Below are 27032 nucleotides of genomic sequence, written 5' to 3' on the forward strand. Positions count from 1 at the left end.
GCTGATTTGATTGATACATCCGCTGCTCTTTCTTCACTTCTCTCTTACCTGCTCTCTGTCTTCCCTTCTGTTTCCCTCCATGTGACCCTGGCGACCTCCAGTTCCTGAGGGAGGACCTGAACTACCACGATCCCAAAGCCAAGCACAACAGTTTCCACGGAGACGACCAGTTCATCAGTGTGGAAGACTTGTGGAATACCTGGAAGGGTTCTAAAGGTGCTGGAACTATGCTGTAACTAACACCGTGGTGTTACAGGAGCCTCCCGCTCTGTCACTGCTCTCTACAGGCTAGCAGTACAAACCAGTCTCCCCTCCAGGCACGCTGCCCCACTTAGTGCATCCGTGTGCATATAGGAGAGTCTCAGACGATGAATCTCTTTCAGTACACTGTGTTTTGTGTTCTCCTCTAGGAGCGCTGCTCTGTCCGTCCAGCCCTCCTCGTTTGAGGTCTCACTGCTGACTGACACCATGTTAGCTACAGTACCAGACAAAAGTTTAGACACACCTACTCATTTCAGAGTTCTTCTTTTTTATTTTTTATTACTATTTTCAACATTGTAGAATAATAGTGAAGACATCAAAACTATGAGATAACACATGGAATAATGTAACCAAAAAAGTGATAAACAAATCCAAAAATATTTATATTTGAGATTCTTCAAAGTATTTCCCTTTATGACCGCTTTGCACACTTTTGGCATTCTCTCAACCAGCTTCATGAAGTAGTCACCTGGAATGCATTCCAATTAACAGGTGTGCCTTGTTAACATTTTATTTGTGGAATTTCTTTCCTTAATGCATTTGAGACAATCAGTTGTGTTGTGACAAGGTAGGGGTGGTATACAGAAGATACCCCTGTTTGGAACAGCTCAAAGAAAAACAACTGTCCATCATTAGTTTAAGACATGAAGGTCAGTCAATCCGGAAAATTTCAGTACAGTCGCAAAAACCATCAAGCGCTATGATGAAATGGGATCTCATGAGTACCGCCACAGGAAAGGAAGACCCAGAGTTACCTCTGCTGCAGAGGATAAGTTCAGAGTTCAAGTAACAGACACATCTCAACATCAACTGTTCAGAGGAGACTGTGAAAATCAGGCCTTCGTGGTTGAATTGCTGCAAAGAAACCCCTACTAAAGGACACCAATAATAATAATAAGAGACTTGCTTTGGCCATGGAACACGAGCAATGGACATTAGACCGGTGGAAATCTGTCCTTTTGGTCTGATGTGTCCAAATGTGAGATTTCTGGTTCCAAATGCCATGTCTTTGTGAGACTCAGATGACGTGAACAGATGATCTCCGCATGTTCCCACAGTGAAGCATGGAGGAGGAGTTGTGATGGTGTGGGGGTGCTTTGCTGCTGACAAAGTGATTTATTTAGAATTCAAAGCACACTTAACCAGCATAGCTACCACAGCATTCTGCAGTGATACGCCATCCCATCTGGTTTGCGCTTAGTGGGACTATCATTTGTTTTTTCAACAGGACAATGACCCAACACACCTCCAGCCTGTGTAAGGGCTATTTGACCAAGGAGAGTGATGGAGTGCTACATCAGATGACCTGGCCTGCACAATCACCTGACCTCAACCCAATTGAGATGAGTTGGGCCACAGAGTGAAGGAAAAGCAGCTAATAAGTGCTCAGCATATGTGGGAACTCCTTCAAGACTGTTGGAAAAGCATTCCAGGTGAAGTTGGTTGAGAGAATGTTACGAGTGTGCAAAGCTGTCATCAAGGTAAAGGCTGGCTACTTTGAGGAATCTAAAATCTACAATATATTTTGATTTAACACTTTTGGTTACTGCAGGATTCCATATGTGTTATTTCATAGTGTTGATGTCTTCACTATTATTCTACAATGTAGAAAATAGTAAAAATAAAGAATCCCTTGAATGAGTAGGTGTGTCTACACTTTTGACTGGTACTGTATATCAGAACCCTTCCCTGCTGTTCTGAGCCTCCCTGTGCTTTGTACTGTCTGTTTTTAAAGCACTGTGTTGTTTTTACATTTGTATCATCAGTAATTCGATTTGAATTTAAAGCTTAGATGTTCTGTCTGGTTACTGTTTAGGTAAGGGAGAATATTTTCTCAGCCTCTCTGCAGTTAGGCTGCCCAGACAGAGTTGTCAAATGTATCAGTTGGTATGTCATCATTGTCAAGTGAAATGCAGACCACTTAGCAGCTTAAGCATCCTGGCAGAGGGTGACCAGTGTACCTGTCATCAGAACGTACACACACAGATAACAACCATCCACACTGACGTACCAGCTACGCCTCCCTCTCCTTGACCTGCTGGCATTACACTCACTACTCTTTGTCCCTTACCCCGCCTTCCTCCCTCTCTCTTTATCTGTCTCTCTCATTCCACCCTCCCCTCTTCCTTACCTCTCCTCTGTCCCCCACCTCTCCAACCCCCCGTTTCCCTCTCTGGTTGTGTCAGAGTCTCTGCATTGCAGCTTCCTGTCAGGGGTTTGCTCAGAGCGGAGGTTTGGAGCCAGGAAACTGCAGAAGCACATTAACCCAGCTAGCTAGTCAGCCTGAGCCCACACCAAACCTCACTGCTGCTGACTCCCTGCCGGTCTCCCTTTGGCTTTTATTGAGAGATGGCCAACATGTGTAGCTACATTTAAGTGTGTTATGATAGGGGATACCGCTAAGGGCTTTTGGATACACTCGTCTCACGGCGACACTCATAAATTATAAAGCAGAGTCAAATGTTCTCTCTCTGTGTGAGGGTCTGCGTTGCCTCAACGTTGGTATATAACCAGTGATGGAGATTACTGAGGCTGAAACGGTCTTTAGAGAGAGTTGAGAAGCAAGGATAGTGTGGTAATATCATGTTTGTGTATTGCAGTGTACAATTGGACAGTGGACGATGTGGTGTTGTGGCTCACCCACGTGGAGCTGCCGCAGTATGTGGATGCCTTCCGCAAGATGCACTTCAACGGCACTGTCATGCCCAGGTAAGTTAACCCACAGGGTCCTTCCTACCAACCCTCCTATTCTCTCTCTCTTCCCCAATCTTCCTTTAACTGCACTGTTGAGTCTCAATTATGTCTGTCTGTTTCCTTCAGGCTGGCTGTGAAGAACGCCACCCTGACGGTGTCCATTCTGAAGATGCTGGATCGCAGCCATGTTCAGAAGCTGCAGCTCAAGGCCTTGGACACTGTGCTGTTTGGAGCCCCACTCAGTAAGTCGATTACCTTTTTTTTTTTTTTTTTTTTTTTTTTTTACAATTACAATACATTACCTATTAGTGTTTAGTAGTGTGTTTATCTTTCACCCAGACCGATAAAGGAGGATTTCTGTTGGATACTGAAGTGACTGTTTGTGAATGTAATTTTATGAGGAAGAACAGTGTCGGCTCTGTTTGTCTCTCCAAAGGGAGACCGTTGGTAAAAGAAAACTCCAAAATGTGTTCATTGGTCTCAAGCAGCAGCTTGGCAGTGCTGGAAAATCTGTTCTTATCAAGTTTTAATGTCACATGCACAAGTTAAATGTCATTATTGCAAGCTATAAACCCAACAATGCAGTAACCAAGAACAATGTAATACTAAAAATAACATAAAATAGAAGAAAAATAAGAAAAAAGCCCCTCCCCCTATATGTTTTCATCATTTGGACAACCTGCAGTCAGCCTTCTTGCTGCAGCACAGAATACAGTGAATCAGTATGATCCATTTAAATTCTGCTACAATGTCCTCTGATAAATAACATCATTGTATGAGTATCAGCAGGGTTACTCTGAGGCCAGAAACCACCATGCTTTCCTCTAAAGTAAGTGAAGCCCTCTTTAGAAAGGCTATTCTGAGGTGCTCTGTGCCTTCCCAAAGGCTTTTCCAGCCTCAGCAGAGAGAGAGCATTACTATGGAAGAGGAAGTGAGTTGATGCTCAGGCTGAGCTACTCTGTATTCTAGGCACACACCTCTGGCGCATTGAGACGAACACACCACACCTCTAGGACCCTGTAAAACCACACCTCTAGGACCCTGTAAAACCACACCTCTAGGACCCTGTAAAATCACAACTCTGGCGCATTGAGACAAACACACCACACCTCTAGGACCCTGTAAAACCACACCTCTAGGACCCTGTAAAATCACACCTCTGGCACATTGAGACAAGCACACCACACCTCTAGGACCCTGTAAAATCACACCTCTAGGACCATGTAAAATCACACCTCTGGCACATTGAGACAAACACACCACACCTCTAGGACCCTGTAAAATCACACCTCTAGGACCCTGTAAAATCACACCTCTGGCACATTGAGACAAACACACCACACCTCTAGGACCCTGTACAATCACACCTCTGGGGCTCTGAGACAAACACACCACACCTCTAGGACCCTGTAAAATCACACCTCTGGGGCACTGAGACAAACACACCACACCTCTAGGACCCTGTAAAATCACACATAGGACCCTGTAAAATCACACCTCTAGGACCCTATAAATCCACACCTCTAGGACCCTATAAATCCACACCTCTAGGACCCTATAAAACCACACCTCTGGGGCACTGAGACAAACACACCACACATCTAGGACCCTATAAAACCACACCTCTAGGACCCTATAAAATCACACCTCTAGGACCCTATAAAATCACTGTTGTGGACAGAATCATTGAATCCAGACATTAAAATGGAACTCAATAATAAATGTATTGAACTTATTATAAACAAATTTGCCCAAGATAATCATAAGACAAATTGCATCAGTGATTTAGATGTATTCATGTAACTATTTGAAACGGCACAGGAATTCTCCTGTCTGTGTGTCTACTTTGTGTAGCCGTTAGCGATGATGCTAATGATAACTATCTTCTGGTAGAGATGGAAAGGCTCTCCTATAAACCTTCTTTATTAAATGTTAACTACAAAGTAGCCTACCTGGCAGAATGAGATCAGGATTATTTTCCTCAATCCAGTGGCCATTTGTTTTGCCAGCTCTGCAATCACATGATTGATACCGGAACGTTGCTAACCAAACAACGGTCTCTTGCTGGTGCGCACTTTCATTAACGAGGTGCGTGTCCCAACCTGGCACTAAGTCCTACCAGTTATGGAGTTAAAAGCACCTGCACTTTGTGAAAGCTGTTAGACAGGACAGGAAACAGAACATGTCCGTTGTAGTTATGTGGATCATGATAAGTCGTTTCCACAGCAACCCTGGGCCTGGTGAAGCAGGAAACACGCAGCAGTTGGTTCCTGACAGCTATCTCACAGTGACATACTTCATGTTGTAACAGCCTCTAGTCCCCAGAGGCTGCTGCTGTATCAGTGGTTGGACACCAGTTTCCCCCGATTTTGTTTACCTACTGGAAATGTATGGCATTTTGTTGGTCATTCCCTGTCAGACTGGCCCTGGGGCTTTGGAGAACCTGCTGATGTCATGTCACCACCAGACGAGGTGGTTCCTGGGAATCGTACCAGTGGGTTAGCCCAGGGGAGGGAAGGAGAACCTGATGGCTCACATTCTGGGGCTGCAGTGTGTGTGTGTGCACGTGTGTTTCACTATACTTGTGGGGACCAGATGTCTTCACAAGAATAGTCAACAAACACCAATTTGGGAAAATAAGATGTTGACTGGGGCTGAATTGTGCGTCCCCATCAGGTTAGTTATACAAACAGTGTTAATCAGGTTAGTTATACAAACAGTGTTCATCAGGTTAGTTATACAAACAGTGTTCATCAGGTTAGTTATACAAACAGTGTTCATCAGGTTAGTTATACAAACAGTGTTCATCAGGTTAGTTATACAAACAGTGTTCATCAGGTTAGTTATACAAACAGTGTTCATCAGGTTAGTTATACAAACAGTGTTTATTTTGCCTGACTATGTTTTCTCAGTTCTGTTTTTTCTCTCTCAAAATCATACTTAAAAAAATAAATAAAAATAGAACATCCAATGTTGTTATTTTTCTAACTACAACAAGGCTCAAACCACATCAGGAGACCACCTTTCAGGTCTGTGAAAAATATAATAAATGTATATTTTTGGGTGTAGATCAAGAATCCCTGGTCAGATTATGTAAGGAAACCAGATTATGAATGAGCCTTAGTCCTTCCTCTGGCCTTGAAGTTCTGTCTGCTCTGCTCTCCATAATAGAGAAAGAAGAGGACACTGTGCAGAGAGGGGGAAGAAAGAGTCGAGGGGGGCTGTGTTAGGGGAAAGAGGCAGGGGAGGGGGCGAATTTGGGTTGTTTTATAGGAAGGTTGCAGCAGGATAAGGGAGAGTTAGGGATCTGTGTCTGGCATGTATCATTGTGCGTGTGTTTAGTGAAGAGTCTCAGCTGGAAGAAGAGAGGAGGTCGTCTGGAGATGACAGCCTGAGCCTAAAGCCACAGGTCCTGCTGATCGTCCCACAGACTGGCTGTGCACAGCAGCAGCACTTCAAGACACCTTTCACAATGGGCCCCATCAAAAATGGACACTTCTCCTTCTCTTAATGGCTGACGCATTTATCAAAGTGGACCCATTCCCCTGCCTTTTTCACAACCTATTAGATGCAACTGGACTGTTCACCTGAAGGAGAACCAAGAAAGACCGGTTTGAGCCAAGTCGTTCCCAGTCTAATGGTCAGTTAGGCATGTCACTTTGGACTTTTTAGCCAACATTCCTGCTAATCAGTGACATGTTTTCAGACAAAGAAAAGGCTAATGGATTGTGATAGCTAGGGGAAAAGACCTACGGGTATCTTCCAAAACTTCCATCATTTGGTGTTTTGTTGGTGGAAAACTGTCTCAGGCGTCGCTCCAGAATCTCCCATAAGTGTTCAATTGTGTTGATCTGGTGACTGAGACACACACACACCTTAATGAGACCAGTCTTTCAAAGTCACTGAGATCTCTTCTATCCATAGTAGCCAAAATAATGGGAACTGGGCATTTATATACATGACCCTAAGCATAATGTAATGTTAACTGCTTATTTAACTCAGGAACCACACCTGCTTTCAATATACTTTGTATCCCTCATTTACGAAGGGTTTCCTTATTCTGGCAGTTGCCTGTTTTATTCTGGCAGTTACAGTTACCCGTTTTATTCTGACAGTTACCCGTTTTATTCTGGCAGACAGTTACCCGTTTTATTCTGGCAGGCAGTTACCCGTTTTATTCTGGCAGGCAGTTACCCGTTTTATTCTGGCAGGCAGTTACCCGTTTTATTCTGGCAGGCAGTTACCCGTTTTATTCTGGCAGGCAGTTACCCGTTTTATTCTGGCAGGCAGTTACCCGTTTTATTCTGGCAGGCAGTTACCCGTTTTATTCTGGCAGGCAGTTACCCGTTTTATTCTGGCAGGCAGTTATCCGTTTTATTCTGGCAGGCAGTTACCCGTTTTATTCTGGCAGGCAGTTACCCGTTTTATTCTGGCAGGCAGTTACCCAGGCAGTTACCCGTTTTATTCTGGCAGGCAGTTACCCGTTTTATTCTGGCAGGCAGTTACCCGTTTTATTCTGGCAGGCAGTTACCCGTTTTATTCTGGCAGGCAGTTACCCGTTTTATTCTGGCAGGCAGTTACCCGTTTTATTCTGGCAGGCAGTTACCCGTTTTATTCTGGCAGGCAGTTACCCGTTTTATTCTGGCAGGCAGTTACCCGTTTTATTCTGGCAGGCAGTTACCCGTTTTATTCTGGCAGGCAGTTACCCGTTTTATTCTGGCAGGCAGTTACCCGTTTTATTCTGGCAGTTAGCTGTGTGTGTTGAACTGGTTCTATTCAACGACCAGTAATTGAACTGTAACAACAGGAGATGAAAATGATTTAGTAGAGGATGTCCATAGGGATCAGATATTTCTCTGTCTGGTCTTCCACAGACGAAGAGTAGGATTCTAATGCTGCAGACCCAAGACAAATTGATAGCGAAGACGCTGAAAGCAATGCGAGAGGGGGTTGTTTTCCTGCGGGAGGGAACGGATGATTGGCCTGATGTATATTAGATAATAATAATATTAGAAACCATGTTATCTCTCCTGTGTGTTGGAGATAAGACTGTAAAATCAACATCAATTCAGCATAGTGATTTTTAATTTAGGAAAATCTGTTCCCAAGTATTAAATAGAGGGATATGTGATTGTATCCCATTGTAATCAAGGTTTGAAAAAGTTCAGTTTTGATCAAATACTATATCTGTTTGAGATTATAGTGGTAAATTTGCACCGTACAAATGATTTAGAACTATGTTCCGGTCCCCGAACATCTGCTCAAGGAAAGATCATCCCAAGGCTGAGTGTAATTGGGGACCCCTGCCCTAGAGCTTTATAAGGGAAAGGGCTAGGCCACCGTCATGTGGTTCACCTTGTTTCTGTAATACTGGTCTGACACCAGGCTAGTCATAAATGTTCTTCACTATCCAGCCAAGTTCTGCTGTTAATGGCCAACTGTGTTTGTACTGGATTGTGTAGACGAGGCTACAAGAGCCCACACACACAGCTCTTGACTGATGACAGAGGGCAAGAAAACATTGCTGGCCTAATGAGCACATTGCCATGCATCATTACTCTACATCAATAACCTATGTCGGTGTCAGCGTGGAGGTTGTTTTTCTGTGAGGCGAAGGGAGGTCTTTTGTTCGTTGTCAATAACAGCCAGCCGAGAGAGCTTAGTGTGTAAGGCTTGTTTGTAAGTTGGCACGCCCTCTATGCGCCTGTATAAAGAGATGCCAGGCCCAGGCTTTAGCTGACACTCCACTTCCTCTTTTGTTTCACTCCAGGACATAAGTGCTGTGCTTGCTAAGAGATCATGTGTTACCTCAGATCTTGTCTCTTTATAAGGCCCTACGACGTCTCAGCCTTCACAGCTTTAAGAGAAAGGGCTTTGTAGTCTTCACCTGTCTGTTCTTTAAGGATGATGGATGGATCACGTCTAAGGCCTCTTGGCTGATTTTACATGAGTGTTAGTTGCTGCCTGCCTGGTTGGCGTGCTGGCAGTGACTGTGAGGAATTGGACTGTTCTGAATCCATTAGGATGGCAACATTATGACAGAGGACATTCACACCTCTCTACACAGGCCGAACCCCTCGCCTCCAGAGGACAGGAAGGGCAAAACCGAGGCTGTCGGGGATTTGATTCGTCGCCTCATGTAAATAGTGTGTTAATCTGCCTTTACCTTGGTCTTTTAGCCTGGTGCCTCCTCAACGCATCCCAACTACTACTGCACATCTCTCTTGGAGAGACCTCGCCACTGTACCATGACTTGAGTTCATTCAGTTTCACACACTTTCACAACATTAGTTCACCACCAATGAGTTTTGTTGGATGAATGGACAATCCGAAATCGATATGTACTGTTTTTACGTCTCTGCATCCAGTATGAAGGAGGTTAGAGTTTCGTGAGCCAATACTAAATAGCGTTAGCGCAATGACTGGAAGCCTATGGTATCTGCTAGCATACTAGCTGTTACCATAAACGTACAATCTTTGCGCTAACGCTAGGGGAAGGACATAAAGGTCTTCATTGCCAAAATCCTGAAGTATACCGTTTAACCTAACACTTCTCTCTCTCCCCAGTGAACACTCATAACCACCTGAAGGACTTCATGCTTGTGGTGTCCATAGTGATCGGCATTGGAGGCTGCTGGTTCGCCTACATCCAGAACCGTTACTCTAAGGACCACATGAAGAAGATGATGACGGACCTGGATGGTCTACAGAGGGCTGAGCAGAGCCTGCATGATCTGCAGAAGAAGTGAGTTTGTCTTCCCCTTCAACCACTGTACCTGAGGAAGCAGGCCCATAGAAGTAGTGACTCTGAATGATGTCATTATCCACTGGCTTGACGTCGTGGTGGCTTGACAGTCCGTCAGGAATTGACAGATTAAATAGGTTTTTCAGGTGCGTCATGTTGAAGCCACTCCATGATACAACAGAAACAGGAAGTGAAGGTTTATCTGGTCTGAAGCCATCAGTTGAGTTCCTCATTCAGAGCTCATTCTAGAGATTGCTGTAGTAATTATGCAAGTGGGCAAAATATCCTTTCCTCACATTGTGGAACTGTTCTCTATGGAACATCATTGAAGTTTCTCTGAAGTAAGTCTCACAGCTGATCACGAGGGACTTGGAATCACCTGTCCATGGAACAACTCAACTCCCCTTCCTCCTCTGTGGCCCAATCTCTCTATCCTGGTTCTGTCACTACAGAGCTCAACTCCCCTTCCTCCTCTGTGGCCCTCTCTCTCTATCCTGGTTCTGTCACTACAGAGCTCAACTCCCCTTCCTCCTCTGTGGCCCTCTCTCTCTATCCTGGTTCTGTCACTACAGAGCTCAACTCCCCTTCCTCCTCTGTGGCCCTCTCTCTCTATCCTGGTTCTGTCACTACAGAGCTCAACTCCCCTTCCTCCTCTGTGGCCCTCTCTCTCTGTCCTGGTTCTGTAACTACAGAGCTCAACTCCCCTTCCTCCTCTGTGGCCCTCTCTCTCTGTCCTGGTTCTGTCACTACAGAGCTCAACTCCCCTTCCTCCTCTGTGGCCCTCTCTCTCTATCCTGGTTCTGTCACTACAGAGCTCAACTCCCCTTCCTCCTCTGTGGCCCTCTCTCTCTATCCTGGTTCTGTCACTACAGAGCTCAACTCCCCTTCCTCCTCTGGCCCTCTCTCTATCCTGGTTCTGTCACTACAGAGCTCAACTCCCCTTCCTCCTCTGTGGCCCTCTCTCTCTATCCTGGTTCTGTCACTACAGAGCTCAACTCCCCTTCCTCCTGTCACTACAGTATCACGTCTGTCTCCCACTAGTATTATAATGACTTAAATGTAAAATGTAATAGTACACCTCACAGCTGCTTTGGTGGGGGGTTTGTGTTTTGTAACGGTGGAGCAGAGAGTATATCTCACAGCACGGTGTATTGTTCCTGTTGAATATGGCGACAAGCCAGGAGGTTCAAATTCTCCTCCCCCTGGCAGGAGGTTCAAATTCTCCTCCCCCTGGCAGGAGGTTCAAAATCTCCTCCCCCTGGCAGACAGACTGCTTTGCTGACCACACCTTTTTAATGCTGTAGTCTAGGCTTGGTCAATACCACGGTATACGATATAAACGGTTTATTTCCAAATACCGACGGTATGTTTTTCAATACCATTTAAAAATGTGCTATGTCACGTTTACATATAAATATAAGATTTGACAAAATAAATGATATCCAGCTCAGGGCTCAAGCTATTCATTTGGTTTGATAAGTGGCTAGATGTCAGCTATTAATTTGGTTTGATAAGTGGCTAGATGTCTGCTATTCATTTGGTTTGATAAGTGGCTAGATGTCTGCTATTCATTTGGTTTGATAAGTGGCTAGATGTCTGCTATTCATTTGGTTTGATAAGTGGCTAGATGTCTGCTATTCATTTGGTTTGATAAGTGGCTAGATGTCAGCTATTCATTTGGTTTGATAAGTGGCTAGATGTCAGCTATTCATTTGGTTTGATAAGTGGCTAGATGTCAGCTATTCATTTGGTTTGATAAGTGGCTAGATGTCTGCTATTCATTTGGTTTGATAAGTGGCTAGATGTCTGCTATTCATTTGGTTTGATAAGTGGCTAGATGTCTGCTATTCATTTGGTTTGATAAGTGGCTAGATGTCTGCTATTCATTTGGTTTGATAAGTGGCTAGATGTCTGCTATTCATTTGGTTTGATAAGTGGCTAGATGTCAGCTTTTCATTTGGTTTGATAAGTGGCTAGATGTCAGCTATTCATTTGGTTTGATAAGTGGCTAGATGTCAGCTGTTCATTTGGTTTGATAAGTGGCTAGATGTCTGCTTTTCATTTGGTTTGATAAGTGGCTAGATGTCTGCTATTCATTTGGTTTGATAAGTGGCTAGATGTCTGCTATTCATTTGGTTTGATAAGTGGCTAGATGTCAGCTATTCATTTGGTTTGATAAGTGGCTAGATGTCTGCTATTCATTTGGTTTGATAAGTGGCTAGATGTCTGCTATTCATTTGGTTTGATAAGTGGCTAGATGTCAGCTGTTCATTTGGTTTGATAAGTGGCTAGATGTCTGCTATTCATTTGGTTTGATAAGTGGCTAGATGTCAGCTATTCATTTGGTTTGATAAGTGGCTAGATGTCTGCTATTCATTTGGTTTGATAAGTGGCTAGATGTCAGCTGTTCATTTGGTTTGATAAGTGGCTAGATGTCAGCTGTTCATTTGGTTTGATAAGTGGCTAGATGTCTGCTATTCATTTGGTTTGATAAGTGGCTAGATGTCAGCTATTCATTTGGTTTGATAAGTGGCTAGATGTCAGCTGTTCATTTGGTTTGATAAGTGGCTAGATGTCTGCTTTTCATTTGGTTTGATAAGTGGCTAGATGTCAGCTATTCATTTGGTTTGATAAGTGGCTAGATGTCTGCTTTTCATTTGGTTTGATAAGTGGCTAGATGTCTGCTATTCATTTGGTTTGATAAGTGGCTAGATGTCAGCTATTCATTTGGTTTTATAAGTGGCTAGATGTCTGCTATTCATTTGGTTTGATAAGTGGTTAGATGTCTGCTATTCATTTGGTTTGATAAGTGGCTAGATGTCTGCTATTCATTTGGTTTGATAAGTGGCTAGATGTCTGCTATTCATTTGGTTTGATAAGTGGCTAGATGTCTGCTATTCATTTGGTTTGATAAGTGGCTAGATGTCTGCTATTCATTTGGTTTGATAAGTGGCTAGATGTCTGCTATTCATTTGGTTTGATAAGTGGCTAGATGTCTGCTATTCATTTGGTTTGATAAGTGGCTAGATGTCAGCTTTTCATTTGGTTTGATAAGTGGCTAGATGTCTGCTATTCATTTGGTTTGATAAGTGGCTAGATGTCTGCTATTCATTTGGTTTGATAAGTGGCTAGATGTCTGCTATTCATTTGGTTTGATAAGTGGCTAGATGTCTGCTATTCATTTGGTTTGATAAGTGGCTAGATGTCTGCTATTCATTTGGTTTGATAAGTGGCTAGATGTCTGCTATTCATTTGGTTTGATAAGTGGCTAGATGTCTGCTATTCATTTGGTTTGATAAGTGGCTAGATGTCTGCTATTCATTTGGTTTGATAAGTGGCTAGATGTCAGCTTTTCATTTGGTTTGATAAGTGGCTAGATGTCTGCTATTCATTTGGTTTGATAAGTGGCTAGATGTCTGCTATTCATTTGGTTTGATAAGTGGCTAGATGTCTGCTATTCATTTGGTTTGATAAGTGGCTAGATGTCTGCTATTCATTTGGTTTGATAAGTGGCTAGATGTCAGCTTTTCATTTGGTTTGATAAGTGGCTAGATGTCAGCTTTTCATTTGGTTTGATAAGTGGCTAGATGTCAGCTATTCATTTGGTTTGATAAGTGGCTAGATGTCTGCTATTCATTTGGTTTGATAAGTGGCTAGATGTCTGCTATTCATTTGGTTTGATAAGTGGCTAGATGTCAGCTTTTCATTTGGTTTGATAAGTGGCTAGATGTCAGCTATTCATTTGGTTTGATAAGTGGCTAGATGTCAGCTTTTCATTTGGTTTGATAAGTGGCTAGATGTCAGCTTTTCATTTGGTTTGATAAGTGGCTAGATGTCTGCTATTCATTTGGTTTGATAAGTGGCTAGATGTCTGCTATTCATTTGGTTTGATAAGTGGCTAGATGTCTGCTATTCATTTTCTTGGCTTCAGCAGAGACATTCAATCCCCTCCTGGATCAAGATCCCTGTTTCCTAAATAGTTTTTAGAAGTAGTGCCTCTTGTGTAATACCATATACCCCGGTATGGTACAGAACAGTATGACTGTATGACACCTGGATACCATCGTACTGTAGTCTTGCCTTGTCATTTCTTCCGGAAGCTTGGAGGTGGGTTATTTTCACATCCTCCCGCTCATCTATGGTTCAGTCATGCTGACTCATATACACAGTGTCTCGGTCTCTATCCATGACACACGTTCCCACTACAACTAACTGACTCCTAAAGTGAGTGTCCTTGACGTAGGCCACAGGAGGCTGCTGAAGGGAGGACGGTTCATAATGATGTCCTGAATGCAGCGATAGAATGGCATCCATGTGAAACCGTGCACTTCATGTATTTGATACCATTCTGCTCCAGACATTATCACGAGCCTGTCCTCCCCAATTAAGGTGCCACCAGCCTCCTGTGATGTAGATCTATTCATCCACCACTATAGCTTAGCCATAAAGAGGCACCGTCTGCTGTCCTTGCTACCAGGAGGTCAGTTATCCTGAATGAGCGTCCTGTGTGTGTTTCACAGCCTTGCTATCTGAGAGCGTTACCAGGGCTGTGTCCTCTGCTGTGCTGAGAGGAGAGCGGCCTTGGAACAGAGTCCTGTTATGCCTTTATTGACGTCCCTCTCTCCCCAGACAGGAACTTTGAATATCACATCCTGTCAGTTGGTTACAGGGGTTAGTCATGCTCTCCTTGTTCATACACTGTGATAGTAAAACATCTCTGCCATTCCTCACGCCATCTCACCCATTCCTCACGCCATCTCACCCCCTGCTGCTGTGGGACATGCAGTTGAGGCTGGGGATATACATCTACTCTGCTGCAACTCTCTGAAACACCTAGTGAACATCCACTGACACTAAATGAGAATGTTAAATGCCAATTGATATTTTTTTTTTTTATAGAGGATTGCAACATCTCAAGCATACTAACTAATGTGCATGCAGTTTTGTATTGTTGCTGTTTTGTGGTTTGTTACCTATGGGGTTATAGACCTTCGTCTACAGTTATATCACAGCAAACCAGAGCATTGACATTGAGATGCTTGCTACCCTCCTGTTAAACACTTATTACTGTAACAGTGAATGGGAGCATACAGACTGACTGTGTGGGACTGGTGGGACAGGCCAGCATGCCTCCTATGTGAGCCCTGTAATGGAGGCAGGGGAAGAGAACATGCAAGACAGGGTGACTCAGTGTGACGACGTGGACAGGCTGGCGTGTCTCCTGTGCTCTATCTATCTAGGTGCTGATGGGGAGAGGGGTCATGTCCTCTGTCTGTAGCTGTCCCTTCTTCCTAACCCCCTGCTGGGGGGCTCTCTGGGAGCTGAAGGGGAGAGGGGTCATGTCCTCTGTGTCTGTAGCCGTCCCTTCTTCCTAACCCCTTGCTGGGCGGCTCTCTGGGAGCTGAAGGGGAGAGGGGTCATGTCCTCTGTCTGTAGCTGTCCCTTCTTCCTAACCCCCTGCTGGGGGGCTCTCTGGGAGCTGAAGGGGAGAGGGGTCATGTCCTCTGTGTCTGTAGCCGTCCCTTCTTCCTAACCCCCTGCTGGGGGGCTCTCCCAGGAGCTGAAGGGGAGAGGGGTCATGTCCTCTGTGTCTTTAAACGTCCCTTATGTAAATAAGTATTCAGACCCTTCACTCAGTACTTTGTTGAATCACCTTTGGCAGCGATTACACCCTAGAAGACTCGAGACTATGACGCTACAAGCTTGGCACACCTGTATTTGAGGAGTTTCTCCCATTCTTCTCAGCAGATCCTCTAAAGCTCTGTTAGGTTGGATGGGGAGCGTTGCTGCACAGCTATTTTCAGGTCTCTCCAGAGATGTTTGATCGGGTTCATGTCTGGGCTCGGGCTGGGCCACTCAAGGAAATTCAGAGACTTGTGCCAAAGCCACTCCTGCATTGTCTTGGCTTAGGGTCGTTGTCCTGTTGAAAGGTGAACCTTCATCCCAGTCTGAAATCCTGAGTGCTCTGGAGAAGATTTTCATCAAGGATCTCTCTGTACTTTGCTTCGTTCATCTTTCCCTCTATCTTGACTAGTCTCCCAGTCCCTACCGTTAAAAAACTTCCCCACAGCATGATGATGGTGCCAGGTTTCATCCAGACGTGATGCTTGGCATTTGGGCCAAATAGTTCAGTCTTGGTTTTATCAGACCAGCGAATCTTGTTTCTCATGGTCTGAGAGTCCTTTAGGTGCCTTTTGGCTAACTCCAAGCCAGCTGTCATATGCCTTTTACTGAGGAGTGGAATCTGTCCTCTCTACCATAAAGGCCTGATTGGTGGAGCGCTGCAGAGATTGTTGTCCTTCTGGAAGTTTCTCCCATCTCCACAGAGGAATTCTGGAGTTCTGTCCAATTGACCATCGGGTTCATGGTCACCTCCCTGACCAAGGCCCTTCTCCCCCGATTGCTCAGTTTGTCCGGGCAGCCAGCTCTAAGAAGAATCTTGTTGTTTCCAAACTTGTTCCATTTAAGAACGATGGAGGCCACTGTGTTCTTGGGGACCTTCAATGCTGCAGAAATGTTTTGGTACCCTTCCCCAGATCTGTGCCTCGACACAATCCTGACTCCGAGCTCTACGGACAATTCCTTCAACTTCGTGGCTTAGTTTTTGCTCTGACATGCACTGTCAGCTGTGGAACCTTACAAAGACCAGTGTGTGCCTTTCCAAATCATGTCTAATCAATTAAATTTACTACAGGTGGACTTCAATCAAGTTGTCGAAACATGTTAGGAAACAGGAAGTATGCTCAACTAAGCTCAATTTCGAGTCTCATAGCAAAGTGTCTGAATACTTATGTAAATAAGGTATTTCTGTTTTGTATTTTTTTTTATAAATTTGCAAAAATGTCTAAAACCTGTTTTCTCTTTGTCATTATGTGGTATTGTGTGTAGATTGAGGAATTGTTTTTATTTATTACATTTTAGAATAAGACTAATGTAACAACTTGGAAAAAGTCAAGGGGTCTGAATATTTTCTGAATGCTCTATACTTGATCCACGTTCTGCTGCTGCTCATATTCCAGTTACTCATAAATGATATTGATTTAAAACTAGTCTCACTCGTAGGAATGCTATTCATACAAATCTCTAACAGCCCAGTCAGCCTGGAGCTACTGAGCCAGTGCTGCAAATAGGCTTTGATGTCGTTTGCTTGTACCCTGCAGTGCAGTGGGGCTGAGCGTCTGCAGTGTTGTGTGCCTGCCCTGCCCTGCTGTTGTTGCTGCTGAAGCTGTGGCTAGTGATTGGCAGAGGTCAGGGTCAAGAGCATTAGTGGGAGGGCCCACTGCCCACATTTTCCATCCTCAGCCCCCCGGATCACCTTTCACTGTTGCCTGGCTACCCATCCACATCACTCCGACATTTCTTCTCCACCATGAGTCTGGATTTGCCTCCCCCCCTGACGATATCTAGAATGCGAACACATTCTGACCGTTCTGATTCGTCCCAGAAACCGATGGGTTGGGTCTGAGCAGACCTGCATGATGACATTGTCAACTTTGATATGGTGACTGGTTGGATTTGTTAGACGATCCATTCGCTGATGAATTTGTTTCGTACAATGCGCCCCGTCATTTTGAAATGAAGTCACACAAACAACTTGTCGGATGGCGGATTCAATAGAGCAGCGGAATTGAATTTGGGGTGATACTTCAGGCTACTCATGACTGCAGCCCTCTGCCTTCTCCTCTTCTTCTGGTGGGATGAGGCTGCTCTCTGGTGATATAAAACAGCATTACACTTCCTGCCTCCTTTCTCATCTCAACCTCGATTCACCCTGTAAAACCTGCTCTCAAAATTACTGAAGTATTTTTTGAACTCATGCGGGTATTTCATGGATTCAGGTTCATTTATATTAATTGAAATGTTGTTCATAATTTCAATGTACCAATTCTCATCAGATATTGATGATCTCATACATATATGCTGTGACCCCTTTTAAAACATTGCTATAGGCTGTGTACAAGCTAAAGCAGTCTCCTTGTAGATTTAACATGAATATCTATATTCCTATTTCTCCCAGTGGGCCCTCTGTGTGTTTGAACTGTGGTCTTGTGACCGACCTCACAGGATGGCGTGACGTGACACGTACTAACCCAGCATGACACAGCCACCCATCCCACAAATGGGCTCCTTGTTGGCCATTTATATAGTCATGTCTGAGGCACTGGGGACATTTATACTGTGCCAGAAAAAGAGAACCATGATCCCAATACAGAACAGCCATAGAGTACTGGGCTCTCTGTCACCACTGGGGCCCTGGCCTGGCCTGGCCAAGCCTTGACATCATTCAGTACTGTGACAGCTGCCCAAGGTCCTCTGCCCTCTACACATTAGCCATTGTTTTCAGCCACATACTGTAAGATGCAAGCCCCTCATGCTATCTTTGCACCCCCTCACTCACATTCTTAGCCTACTATAAGGCTGGTGTTTAGCCAATTGCATTGTTTACAGAGCAAGTAGTATAAAGTAGTCACTTTCATTAACTCTATTTACATTTACTAGAGGACAACCGATGAATCGGCAAGGTCGATAAATTGGGGCCGATTTCAGGTTTTCATAACAATCGGTGGTTGGCCTTTTTGGACGCCGATTACATTGCAATCCACGAGGAAACTGTGTGGCATGCTGACTAGAGGTCGACTGATTATGATTTTTCAACACCGATACCGATTATTGGAGGACAAAAAAAAGCTGATACTGGCAAAACGCACAAAAGTGCTGTTTGAATGAATGCTTATGAGCCTGCAGGTGCCTACCATCGCTCAGTCAGACTGCTCTATCAAATCATAGACTTAATTATAATATAATAACACACAGAAATACGAGCCTTAGGTCATTAATATGGTCAAATCTGGAAACTATCATCTCGAAAACAAACAAGACGTTTATTCTTTCAGTGAAATACGGAACCATTCCGAACCAGGAACCAGCAAATTAGTTTGCAATGAGCCAGGCGGCCCAAACCGTTGCATATACCCTGACTCTACGTGCAATGAATGCAAGAGAAGTGACACAATTTCACCTGGTTAATATTGCCTACTAACCTGGCTTTCTTTTAGCTAAATATGCAGGTTTAAAGATATATACTTCTGTGTATTGATTTTAAGAAAGGCATTGATGTTTATGGTTCGGTACACGTTGGAGCAACGACAGTCCTTTTTCACAAATGCCCACTGCATCGATTATATGCAACGCAGGACACGCTAGATCAACTAGTAATATCATCAACCATGTGTAGTTACAACTAGTGATTATGATTGATTAAGTTGAACTTCTCTAGGGTAGGGGGCAGCATTCGGAATTTTGGAAAGCATGCCCAAATTAAACGGCCTGCTACTCGGGCCCAGAAGATATATGCATATAACTGGTAGATTTGGATAAACACTCTAAAGTTTCCAAAACTGTTAAAATAGTGTCTGTGAGAATAACAGAACTGATTTGGCAGGCGAAAACCTGAGAGAAATCCATTCAGGAAGTAGTTTTTTTTGGTTTTGTAGTTTTCTATTCAATGCCATTGCAGTATCCATTGACTTAGGACTCAAATTGCAGTTCCTATGCCGTCCACTAGATGTCAACAGTCTTTATAAATTGTTTCAGGCTTGTATTCTGAAAAATGAGGGAGTAAGAGCAGTCTGAATGAGTGGACCCTGCCGTGTCAGAGCTTTTTCATGCACGTGACTGAGAGAGTGCCTGTCTTGTTTACCTTTTATATTGAAATACACTGGGAACACTTAAAGGGAACACTTAAAGGGAACACTTAAAGGGAACACTTAAAGGGAAGACTTAAACAACACAATGTAACTCCAAGTCAATCACACTTCTGTAAACACAAACTGTCCACTTAGGAAGCAACACTGATTGACAATAAATTTCACATGCTGTTGTGCAAATGGAATAGACAACAGGTGGACATTATAGGCAATTATAGGCAAATCATAGGCAATTCTCAAATAATCGTAAGGTATGCTTTCGCCGTAAAGCTATGATTTGATAGAGCAGTCCGACTGTGTGGTAGTAGGCAGCAGCAGGCTCGTCAGCATTCATTCAAACAGCACTTTACTGCGTTTTGCCAGCAGCTCTTAGCAATGCTTGAAGCACAGCGCTGTTTATGACTTCAAGCCTATCAACTCCCGAGATTAGGCTGGCAATACTAAAGTGCCTATAAGGACATCCAATAGTCAAAGGTATATGAGATACAAATGGTATAGAGAGAAATAGTCGACATGTCACAATTCCTATAATAACCACAACCTAAAACCTCTTAACTTGGAATATTGAACCACCAGCTTTCATATGTTCATGAGAACATATGTTACTGTTACTTTAGTTTCACTGAATAACGTTTTTATGTTGTTTTTCAAGAATATCTGGTCAGTTATGTGTAAAATGTAAAGCGTGGAAGTTCTCTGAATTCCTGTGATAGGCTTACAGTCCGGAACTACAGACTAGTGCTCAACTGGTTGATGTAGTTACAAGGCAACAGGCTGCTACAGTCAGTGTACTTCCCCCTACTGTAGTTAGCGCTTGAAACCGGACCCTGCCTGTAAAACAAACCATGTCTTTATCTCTGCCCAGGGAATCTCAACTACATGTAGCATATATATCAGAAAATGATGGATCCCTGGCTTCCTTGGGCTCTATAGTGGTCATTCTTTATAGCAAGGAGCAACAAGGTCCAAGGACAGCTGGTTGGCGAATACTATGTGGACATGCCAGGCTCCCTGGAATCTAGTAGTAAAATTATACAGGCACTTCTATTGTTTGCCCCTGATGAGTCACTGATTATGAGCACCTGTAATAAGGCCCCAAAATTCTTCCTGGTCATGCCATGTGATCAGGAAAAGAACAGATCACATCTCATGCTTTTCCTTGTCTGATTCTTTCTCTTTTTTCTCGCTCAATTCAAGGTGCATTATTGGCATGGGAAATATGTTTACATTGCCAAAGCAAGTGAAATAGATAATATACAAAGTTAAATAAACAATGAAAAATGTACAGGAAACATTACACTCACAAGTTTCAAAGTAATAGAGACGTGTTATAACGATGTGCAAATACAAAAGGAAAAATAAATATGGGTGTATTTACAACGGTGTTCGTTCTTCACTGGTTGCCCATTTCTTGTGGCAACAGGTCACAAATAATTGCTGCTGTGATTGCATGGTATTTCACCCAATAGATATGGGAGTTTATTAAAATCGGATTTGTTTTCAAATTCTTCGTGGGTCTGAGGGAAATTGTCTCTAATGTGGTCATACATTTGGCAGGAGGTTAGGAAGTGCAGCTCAGTTTCCACCTCATTTTGTGGACATTGTGCACATAGCCTGTCTTCTCTTGAGAGCCAGGTCTAATTGGCGGGTATCGGCCTAATTCTGCTCTGCAAACTAATTTGCCAGAATTTTACGTAATTATGACATAACATTGAAGGTTGTGCAATGTAACAAGAATATTTAGACTTAGGGATGCCACCCGTTAGATAAAATACCGAACGGTTCCGTATTTCACTGAAGTAATAAACCTTTTGTTTTCTAAATAATAGTTTCCGGATTCGTCCATATTAATGACCAAAGGCTCGTATTTCTGTGTGTTATTATGTTACAATTAAGTCTGATTTGATAGAGCAGTCTGACTGAGCAGCAGCAGGCTCGTAATCATTAATTCAAACAGCACTTTCGTGCATTTTGCCAGCAGCTCTTCGCAAGCACAGCACTGTTTATGACTTCAACCTTATCAGCCTAATGGCTGGTGCAACCGATGTGAAATGGCTAGCTGGGTGTGCGCTAATAGCGTTTCAAACGTAACTCGCTCTGAGACTTGGAGTAGTTATTCCCCTTGCAGAGGGGCTTTTGTGGATTGATGGGTAACAATGCTTCGAGTGTGGCTGTTGTCGATGTGTTCCTGGTTTGAGCCCAGGTCGGGGCGAGGAGAGGGACGGAAGCTATACTGTTACATTGGCAATACTATAGTGCCTATAAGAACATCCAATAGTCAAAGGTTAATGAAATACAAATGGTATAGAGGGAAATAGTATTTATAGGACTATATTAACTACAACCTAAAACCTCTTACCTTGGAATATTGAAGACTCATGTTAAAAGGAACCACTTGCTTTCATATGTTCTCATGTTCTGAGCAAGGCACTTAAACGATAGCTTTCTTACATGGCACATATTGCACTTTTACTTTCTTCTCCAACACTTTGTTTTTGCATTATTTAAACCAAATTGAACATGTTTCATTATTTATTTGAGGCTAAATTGCTTTTATTGATGTATTATATAAAGTTTAAAAAAGTGTTCATTCAGTATTATTGTAATTGTCATTATTACAAATAAATGTTAAAAAGTCGGCCGATTTTAAATCGGTATCGGCTTTTTTGGTCCTCCAATAATCGGTATAGGCGTTGAAAAATCATAATCGGTCAACCTCTACTCACAACCACAAAGGGCAATAGGGTTCTATAAATTATTCAAGTATTTTTAGACAGCACCTGTGGTGCTGCTTTTTAGGCTGAGGTTGGTATAGTTTGTTGTGTGCTCTAGGTCAACAGTGTATAGATGGAATTTGTATTTGTGGTCTTGGCAAATGGACCAGTATTTTTGTCAAACTGAGATTTACTGTCAGGGCCCAGGTCTGACAGAATCTGTGCAGAATATCTAGGTGCTACTGTAGGCCCTCCTTGGGTGGGTACAGAAGCACTAGCATCAGCAAATAGTCAACATTTGACTTCAGATTCTAGTAGGGTGAGGCCAGGTGCTGCAGACTGTTCTACTGCTCTCGCCAATGAGTTGATATATACAGTGCCTTGCAACAGTATTCATCCCCCTTGGTGTTTTTCCTATGTTGTTGCATTACAACATGTCATTTAAATTGTTTTTTTTGTTTTTTTGGATTTCATGTAACAGACATACACAAAATAGTCATCAACAAGTCCATGCTAGGTAAAGCCCCACCTTTTCTCAGTTCACTGGTCACGATGGCAACACTCATCCGTAGCACGCGCTCCAGCAGGTGTATCTCACTGATCATCCCTAAAGCCAACACCTCATTTGGCCGCCTTTCGTTCCAGTTCTCTGCTGCCTGTGACTGGAACGAATTGCAAAAATCGCTGAAGTTGGAGACTTTTATCTCCCTCACCAACTTCAAACATCTGCTGTCTGAGCAGCTAACCGATCGCTGTACATAGTCTATCGGTAAATAGCCCACCCATTTTTACCTACCTCTTCCCCATACTGTTTTTATTTATTTACTTTTCTGCTCTTTTGCACACCAATATCTCTACCTGTACATGACCATCTGATCATTTATCACTCCAGTGTTAATCTGCTAAATTGTAATTATTTGCCTACCTTCCTCACCTTTTGCACCCATGTACATAGACTTTTTTTTCCTACTGTGTTATTGACTTGTTAATTGTTTACTCCATGTGTAACTCTGTGTTGTCTGTTCACACTGCTATGCTTTATCTTGGCCAGGTCGCAATTGCAAATGAGAACTTGTTCTCAACTAGCCTACTTGGTTAAATAAAGGTGAAATAAAAAATAAATAAATAAATAAAGTCCAAATTTGTGAATTGAAATGGAAAAAATAACTTGTTTAAAAAAATGCAAAACCAATTCAAACAGAAAGGTGGTGTGTGCATAGAGTTGAAGGCTGAAGTTTACATACACCTTAGCCAAATACATTTAAACTCCGTTTTTCACAATTACTGACCTTTTAATCCTGGTTTTAAAAATCCCTATTTTAGGGCAGTTAGGATCATTACTTTATTTTAAGAATGTGAGATGTCAGAATAATAGTAGAGAGAATGATTTATTTCAGATTTGATTTCTTTCATCACATTCCCAGTGGGTCAGAAGTTTACATACACTCAATTAGTGTTTGGTAGCATTGCCTTTAAATTGTTTAACTTGGGTCAAATGTTACGGGTTGCCTTCCACAAGCTTCCCACAATAAGTTGGGTAAATTTTGGCCCATTCCTCCTGACAGCTTGTGTAACTGAGTCAGGTTTGTAGGCCTCCTTGCTCACACATGCTTTTTCAGTTCTGCCAACAAATTGTCTATGGGATTGAGGTCAGGGCTTTGTGATGGCCACTCCAATGTCTTGACTAAGTTGTCCTTAAACTTTGGAAGAATGCTTGGGGTCATTGTCCATTTGGAATACCCATTTGCGACCAAGCTTTATTCATTCATATATCTTTATGTACATATTCTTTATCCCTTTACACTTTTGTGTATAAGGTAGTAGTTGTGGAATTGTTAGGTTAGATAACTCGTTGGTTATTACTGCATTGTTGGAACTAGAAGCACAAGCATTTCGCTACACTCGCATTAACATCTGCTAACCATGTGTATGTGACAAATACAATTTGATTTGATTTGATTGAGCCTCCTGACTGATGTCTTGATGTTGCTTCAATATATCCACATCATTTTTCTACCTCATGCTGCCACCCCTGTGCTTCACGGTTGGGATGGTGTTCTTTGGCTTGCAAGCCTCCCCCTTTTCCTCCAAACATAACGATGGTCATTATGGCCAAACAGTTCTATCTTTGTTTCATCAGACCAGAGGACATTTCTCCAAAAAGTATGTATAGTCTGCTCTATACCAAATTAGCATACCTCCTGAGTCTCTTCCCTGTTTCACACCTGGTAGTTTGGTGGATGGGACTACCACCTCTGTAACCTAGAGGGCAACCAGTGGGTCAGTCTCCTCTATAACATGTTTCTTGTAGGATAACAATGTCTGTATTTCCAATATCTTTAAGTCTGGGTTCCTGCTCTTTAGGCCAAAGGCAAATGACCTCAGACCTTGTATATTCCAGGATGAGATGGTAAAATATTCTCTCGCTCTCAGGCTGCAGATAGCCCAGGAGGAGCACCGTACAGTAGAGGTGGAGAAGGTGAACCTGGAACAGAAGCTGAGGGATGAGATCAACTGTGCCAAGCAGGAGGCCCAGCGGCTGAAGGAGCTCCGCGAGGGCACCGAGAACGAGCTGAGTCGCCAGAAATACGCCGAGGAGGAGCTGGACCAGGTACTGGACTGTACCACTTTGGGGAGGGACGGGTGTGGTGAACAAATGCATGTGGATGAGAGAGGGGGAATTATTCTAGCGGGGTACTTGTCGAGAAACAAGGTGTGGTTGAGGCCAGTAACATGATCCTGTAGATTAATTCCAGAGAGGGGAGACTTGACTGAACCCTGTTAACCACTCTATATTCTAGGGAGCCAGCTAAACATTTAGATGGATCAGGTGCAGAATGTTATCAGTAGGCATAACTCCCACTCAGCTCTTTGCCCATCTGGGAAATGGCAGGAAAAGAAGCAGCGGTCGGCCCACACAGGGCAGCTGAGCAGAGGGCTCATGTTGTGTACTCTTCATTCTACTACGATCACTATGGTCTCCTGAGAACACTGTAGTCTGCTGGAGGAAGCAATAGTCACTCCACTATCTGATTTCAGTTCTCAAGATATGACTAGAGAAAGGGCCTGAGATGGCTCCCTCCTTTTCAGCATACATGCCTACGAAGAGCATGTATGTATGTATGTGTGTATGTGTATGTGTGTGTGTATATGTATATATATGTATATGTATATATGTGTATATATATGTGTATATATAGACAGGGCACATTGCACCCTAAACCATGGCCCTAGTTCTTCACAGGATTTAGAATGATAATTTAATCTGGAGGGTTTCTCTGGAGGTCTGTTATCTTGTTGTCAAGTCCCAGTGGTCAAACCAGGTCAGCCCTCATGCCTGCCTGATCAGAAAAGATAACCACACAGATGTCACATGGCCCCATATACAGCCCTAACTCTCCCCGTGCACATGGCTTGCAGGCTCCCTGCACACCTAGCCCTAACTCTCCCTGTGCACATGGCTTGCAGGCTCCCTGCACACCTAGCCCTAACTCTCCCCGTGCACATGGCTTGCAGGCTCCCTGCACACCTAGCCCTAACTCTCCCTGTGCACATGGCTTGCAGGCTCCCTGCACACCTAGCCCTAACTCTCCCTGTCCACATGGCTTGCAGGCTCCCTGCACACCTAGCCCTAACTCTCCCCGTGCACATGGCTTGCAGGCTCCCTGCACACCTAGCCCTAACTCTCCCTGTGCACATGGCTTGCAGGCTCCCTGCACACCTAGCCCTAACTCTCCCTGTGCACATGGCTTGCAGGCTCCCTGCACACCTAGCCCTAACTCTCCCTGTGCACATGGCTTGCAGGCTCCCTGCACACCTAGCCCTAACTCTCCCTGTGCACATGACTTGCAGGCTCCCTGCACACCTAGCCCTAACTCTCCCCGTGCACATGGCTTGCAGGCTCCCTGCACACCTAGCCCTAACTCTCCCTGTGCACATGACTTGCAAGCTCCCTGCTCCTCTGGCTGGCCCAGTGCTGCTCCATTAAGGTTTGTCAGTGATTGAGTCTAAGGGCGGGTGGATGCCTCTTTGGCTCTGGGCTCATTTGCGCAGCTCTTAATGAGGATGTCTGGAGACAAAGAGAGTGCTAGCTTTCACAAGCCAATGAGATCACATTTCCCTCTCCCACCTCCCCATCCACATTTACACCATGGTCCAGGGGGACACTGTGGGAATGATTCATTTGTGTTTAACCACTTTGACTTTTGACGTGAGGACTTTAGTGTGTTCTTTTCATCGCTGTTTTGAGTCAGAATAAGTTATGTTGTAGGTTGACTTCTGGTGTGTGTGTGTGTGTGTGTGTTTTTGCAGGTGCGCATGGCCCTGAAGAAAGCAGAGAAGGAGCTGGAGTCTCGCTGCAGCTGGTCTCCACCAGAGTCCCTCCAGAAGTGGCTCCAGCTCACCCATGAGGTGGAGGTGCAGTACTACAACATCAAGAAGCAGAACGCTGAGAAACAGCTACTGGTGGCGAAAGAAGGGGTGAGATGCCACAGGACTAGATATATACACCGCATGAGGACTAGATATATACACTGCACGCATGAGGACTAGATATATACACCGCATGAGGACTAGATATATACACCGCATGAGGACTAGATATATACACCGCACGCATGAGGACTAGATATATACACCGCATGAGGACTAGAGATATACACCGCATGAAGACTAGATATATACACCGCACGCATGAGGACTAGATATATACACCGCACGCATGAGGACTAGATATATACACCGCACGCATGAGGACTAGATATATACACCGCACGCATGAGGACTAGATATATACACCGCACGCATGAGGACTAGATATATACACCGCATGAGGACTAGATATATACACCGCATGAGGACTAGATATATACACCGCATGAGGACTAGATATATACAGCGTATGAGGACTAG

The 27032-nt window shown here is 43.8% G+C and overlaps 1 protein-coding gene across 2 annotated transcripts in view; it reads left to right on the plus strand.

Annotated features, from left to right (window-relative positions):
• The window catches only part of LOC118390484 (stromal interaction molecule 1-like), a 62377-nt gene that overhangs the window by 22678 nt on the left and 12667 nt on the right, over positions 1-27032 (plus strand). For both annotated transcript variants that reach the window (XM_035781135.1, XM_035781223.2), the window contains exons 4-9: positions 102-216; positions 2862-2970; positions 3082-3197; positions 9523-9700; positions 24555-24732; positions 26433-26600. In XM_035781135.1, the coding sequence (XP_035637028.1) occupies positions 102-216; positions 2862-2970; positions 3082-3197; positions 9523-9700; positions 24555-24732; positions 26433-26600 (864 nt within the window). The remainder of the gene's footprint in view (positions 1-101; positions 217-2861; positions 2971-3081; positions 3198-9522; positions 9701-24554; positions 24733-26432; positions 26601-27032) is intronic.

This window comes from Oncorhynchus keta, chromosome 1 (genome assembly GCF_023373465.1).
Source record: "Oncorhynchus keta strain PuntledgeMale-10-30-2019 chromosome 1, Oket_V2, whole genome shotgun sequence".
Classification (NCBI taxonomy): Eukaryota; Metazoa; Chordata; class Actinopteri; order Salmoniformes; family Salmonidae; genus Oncorhynchus; species Oncorhynchus keta.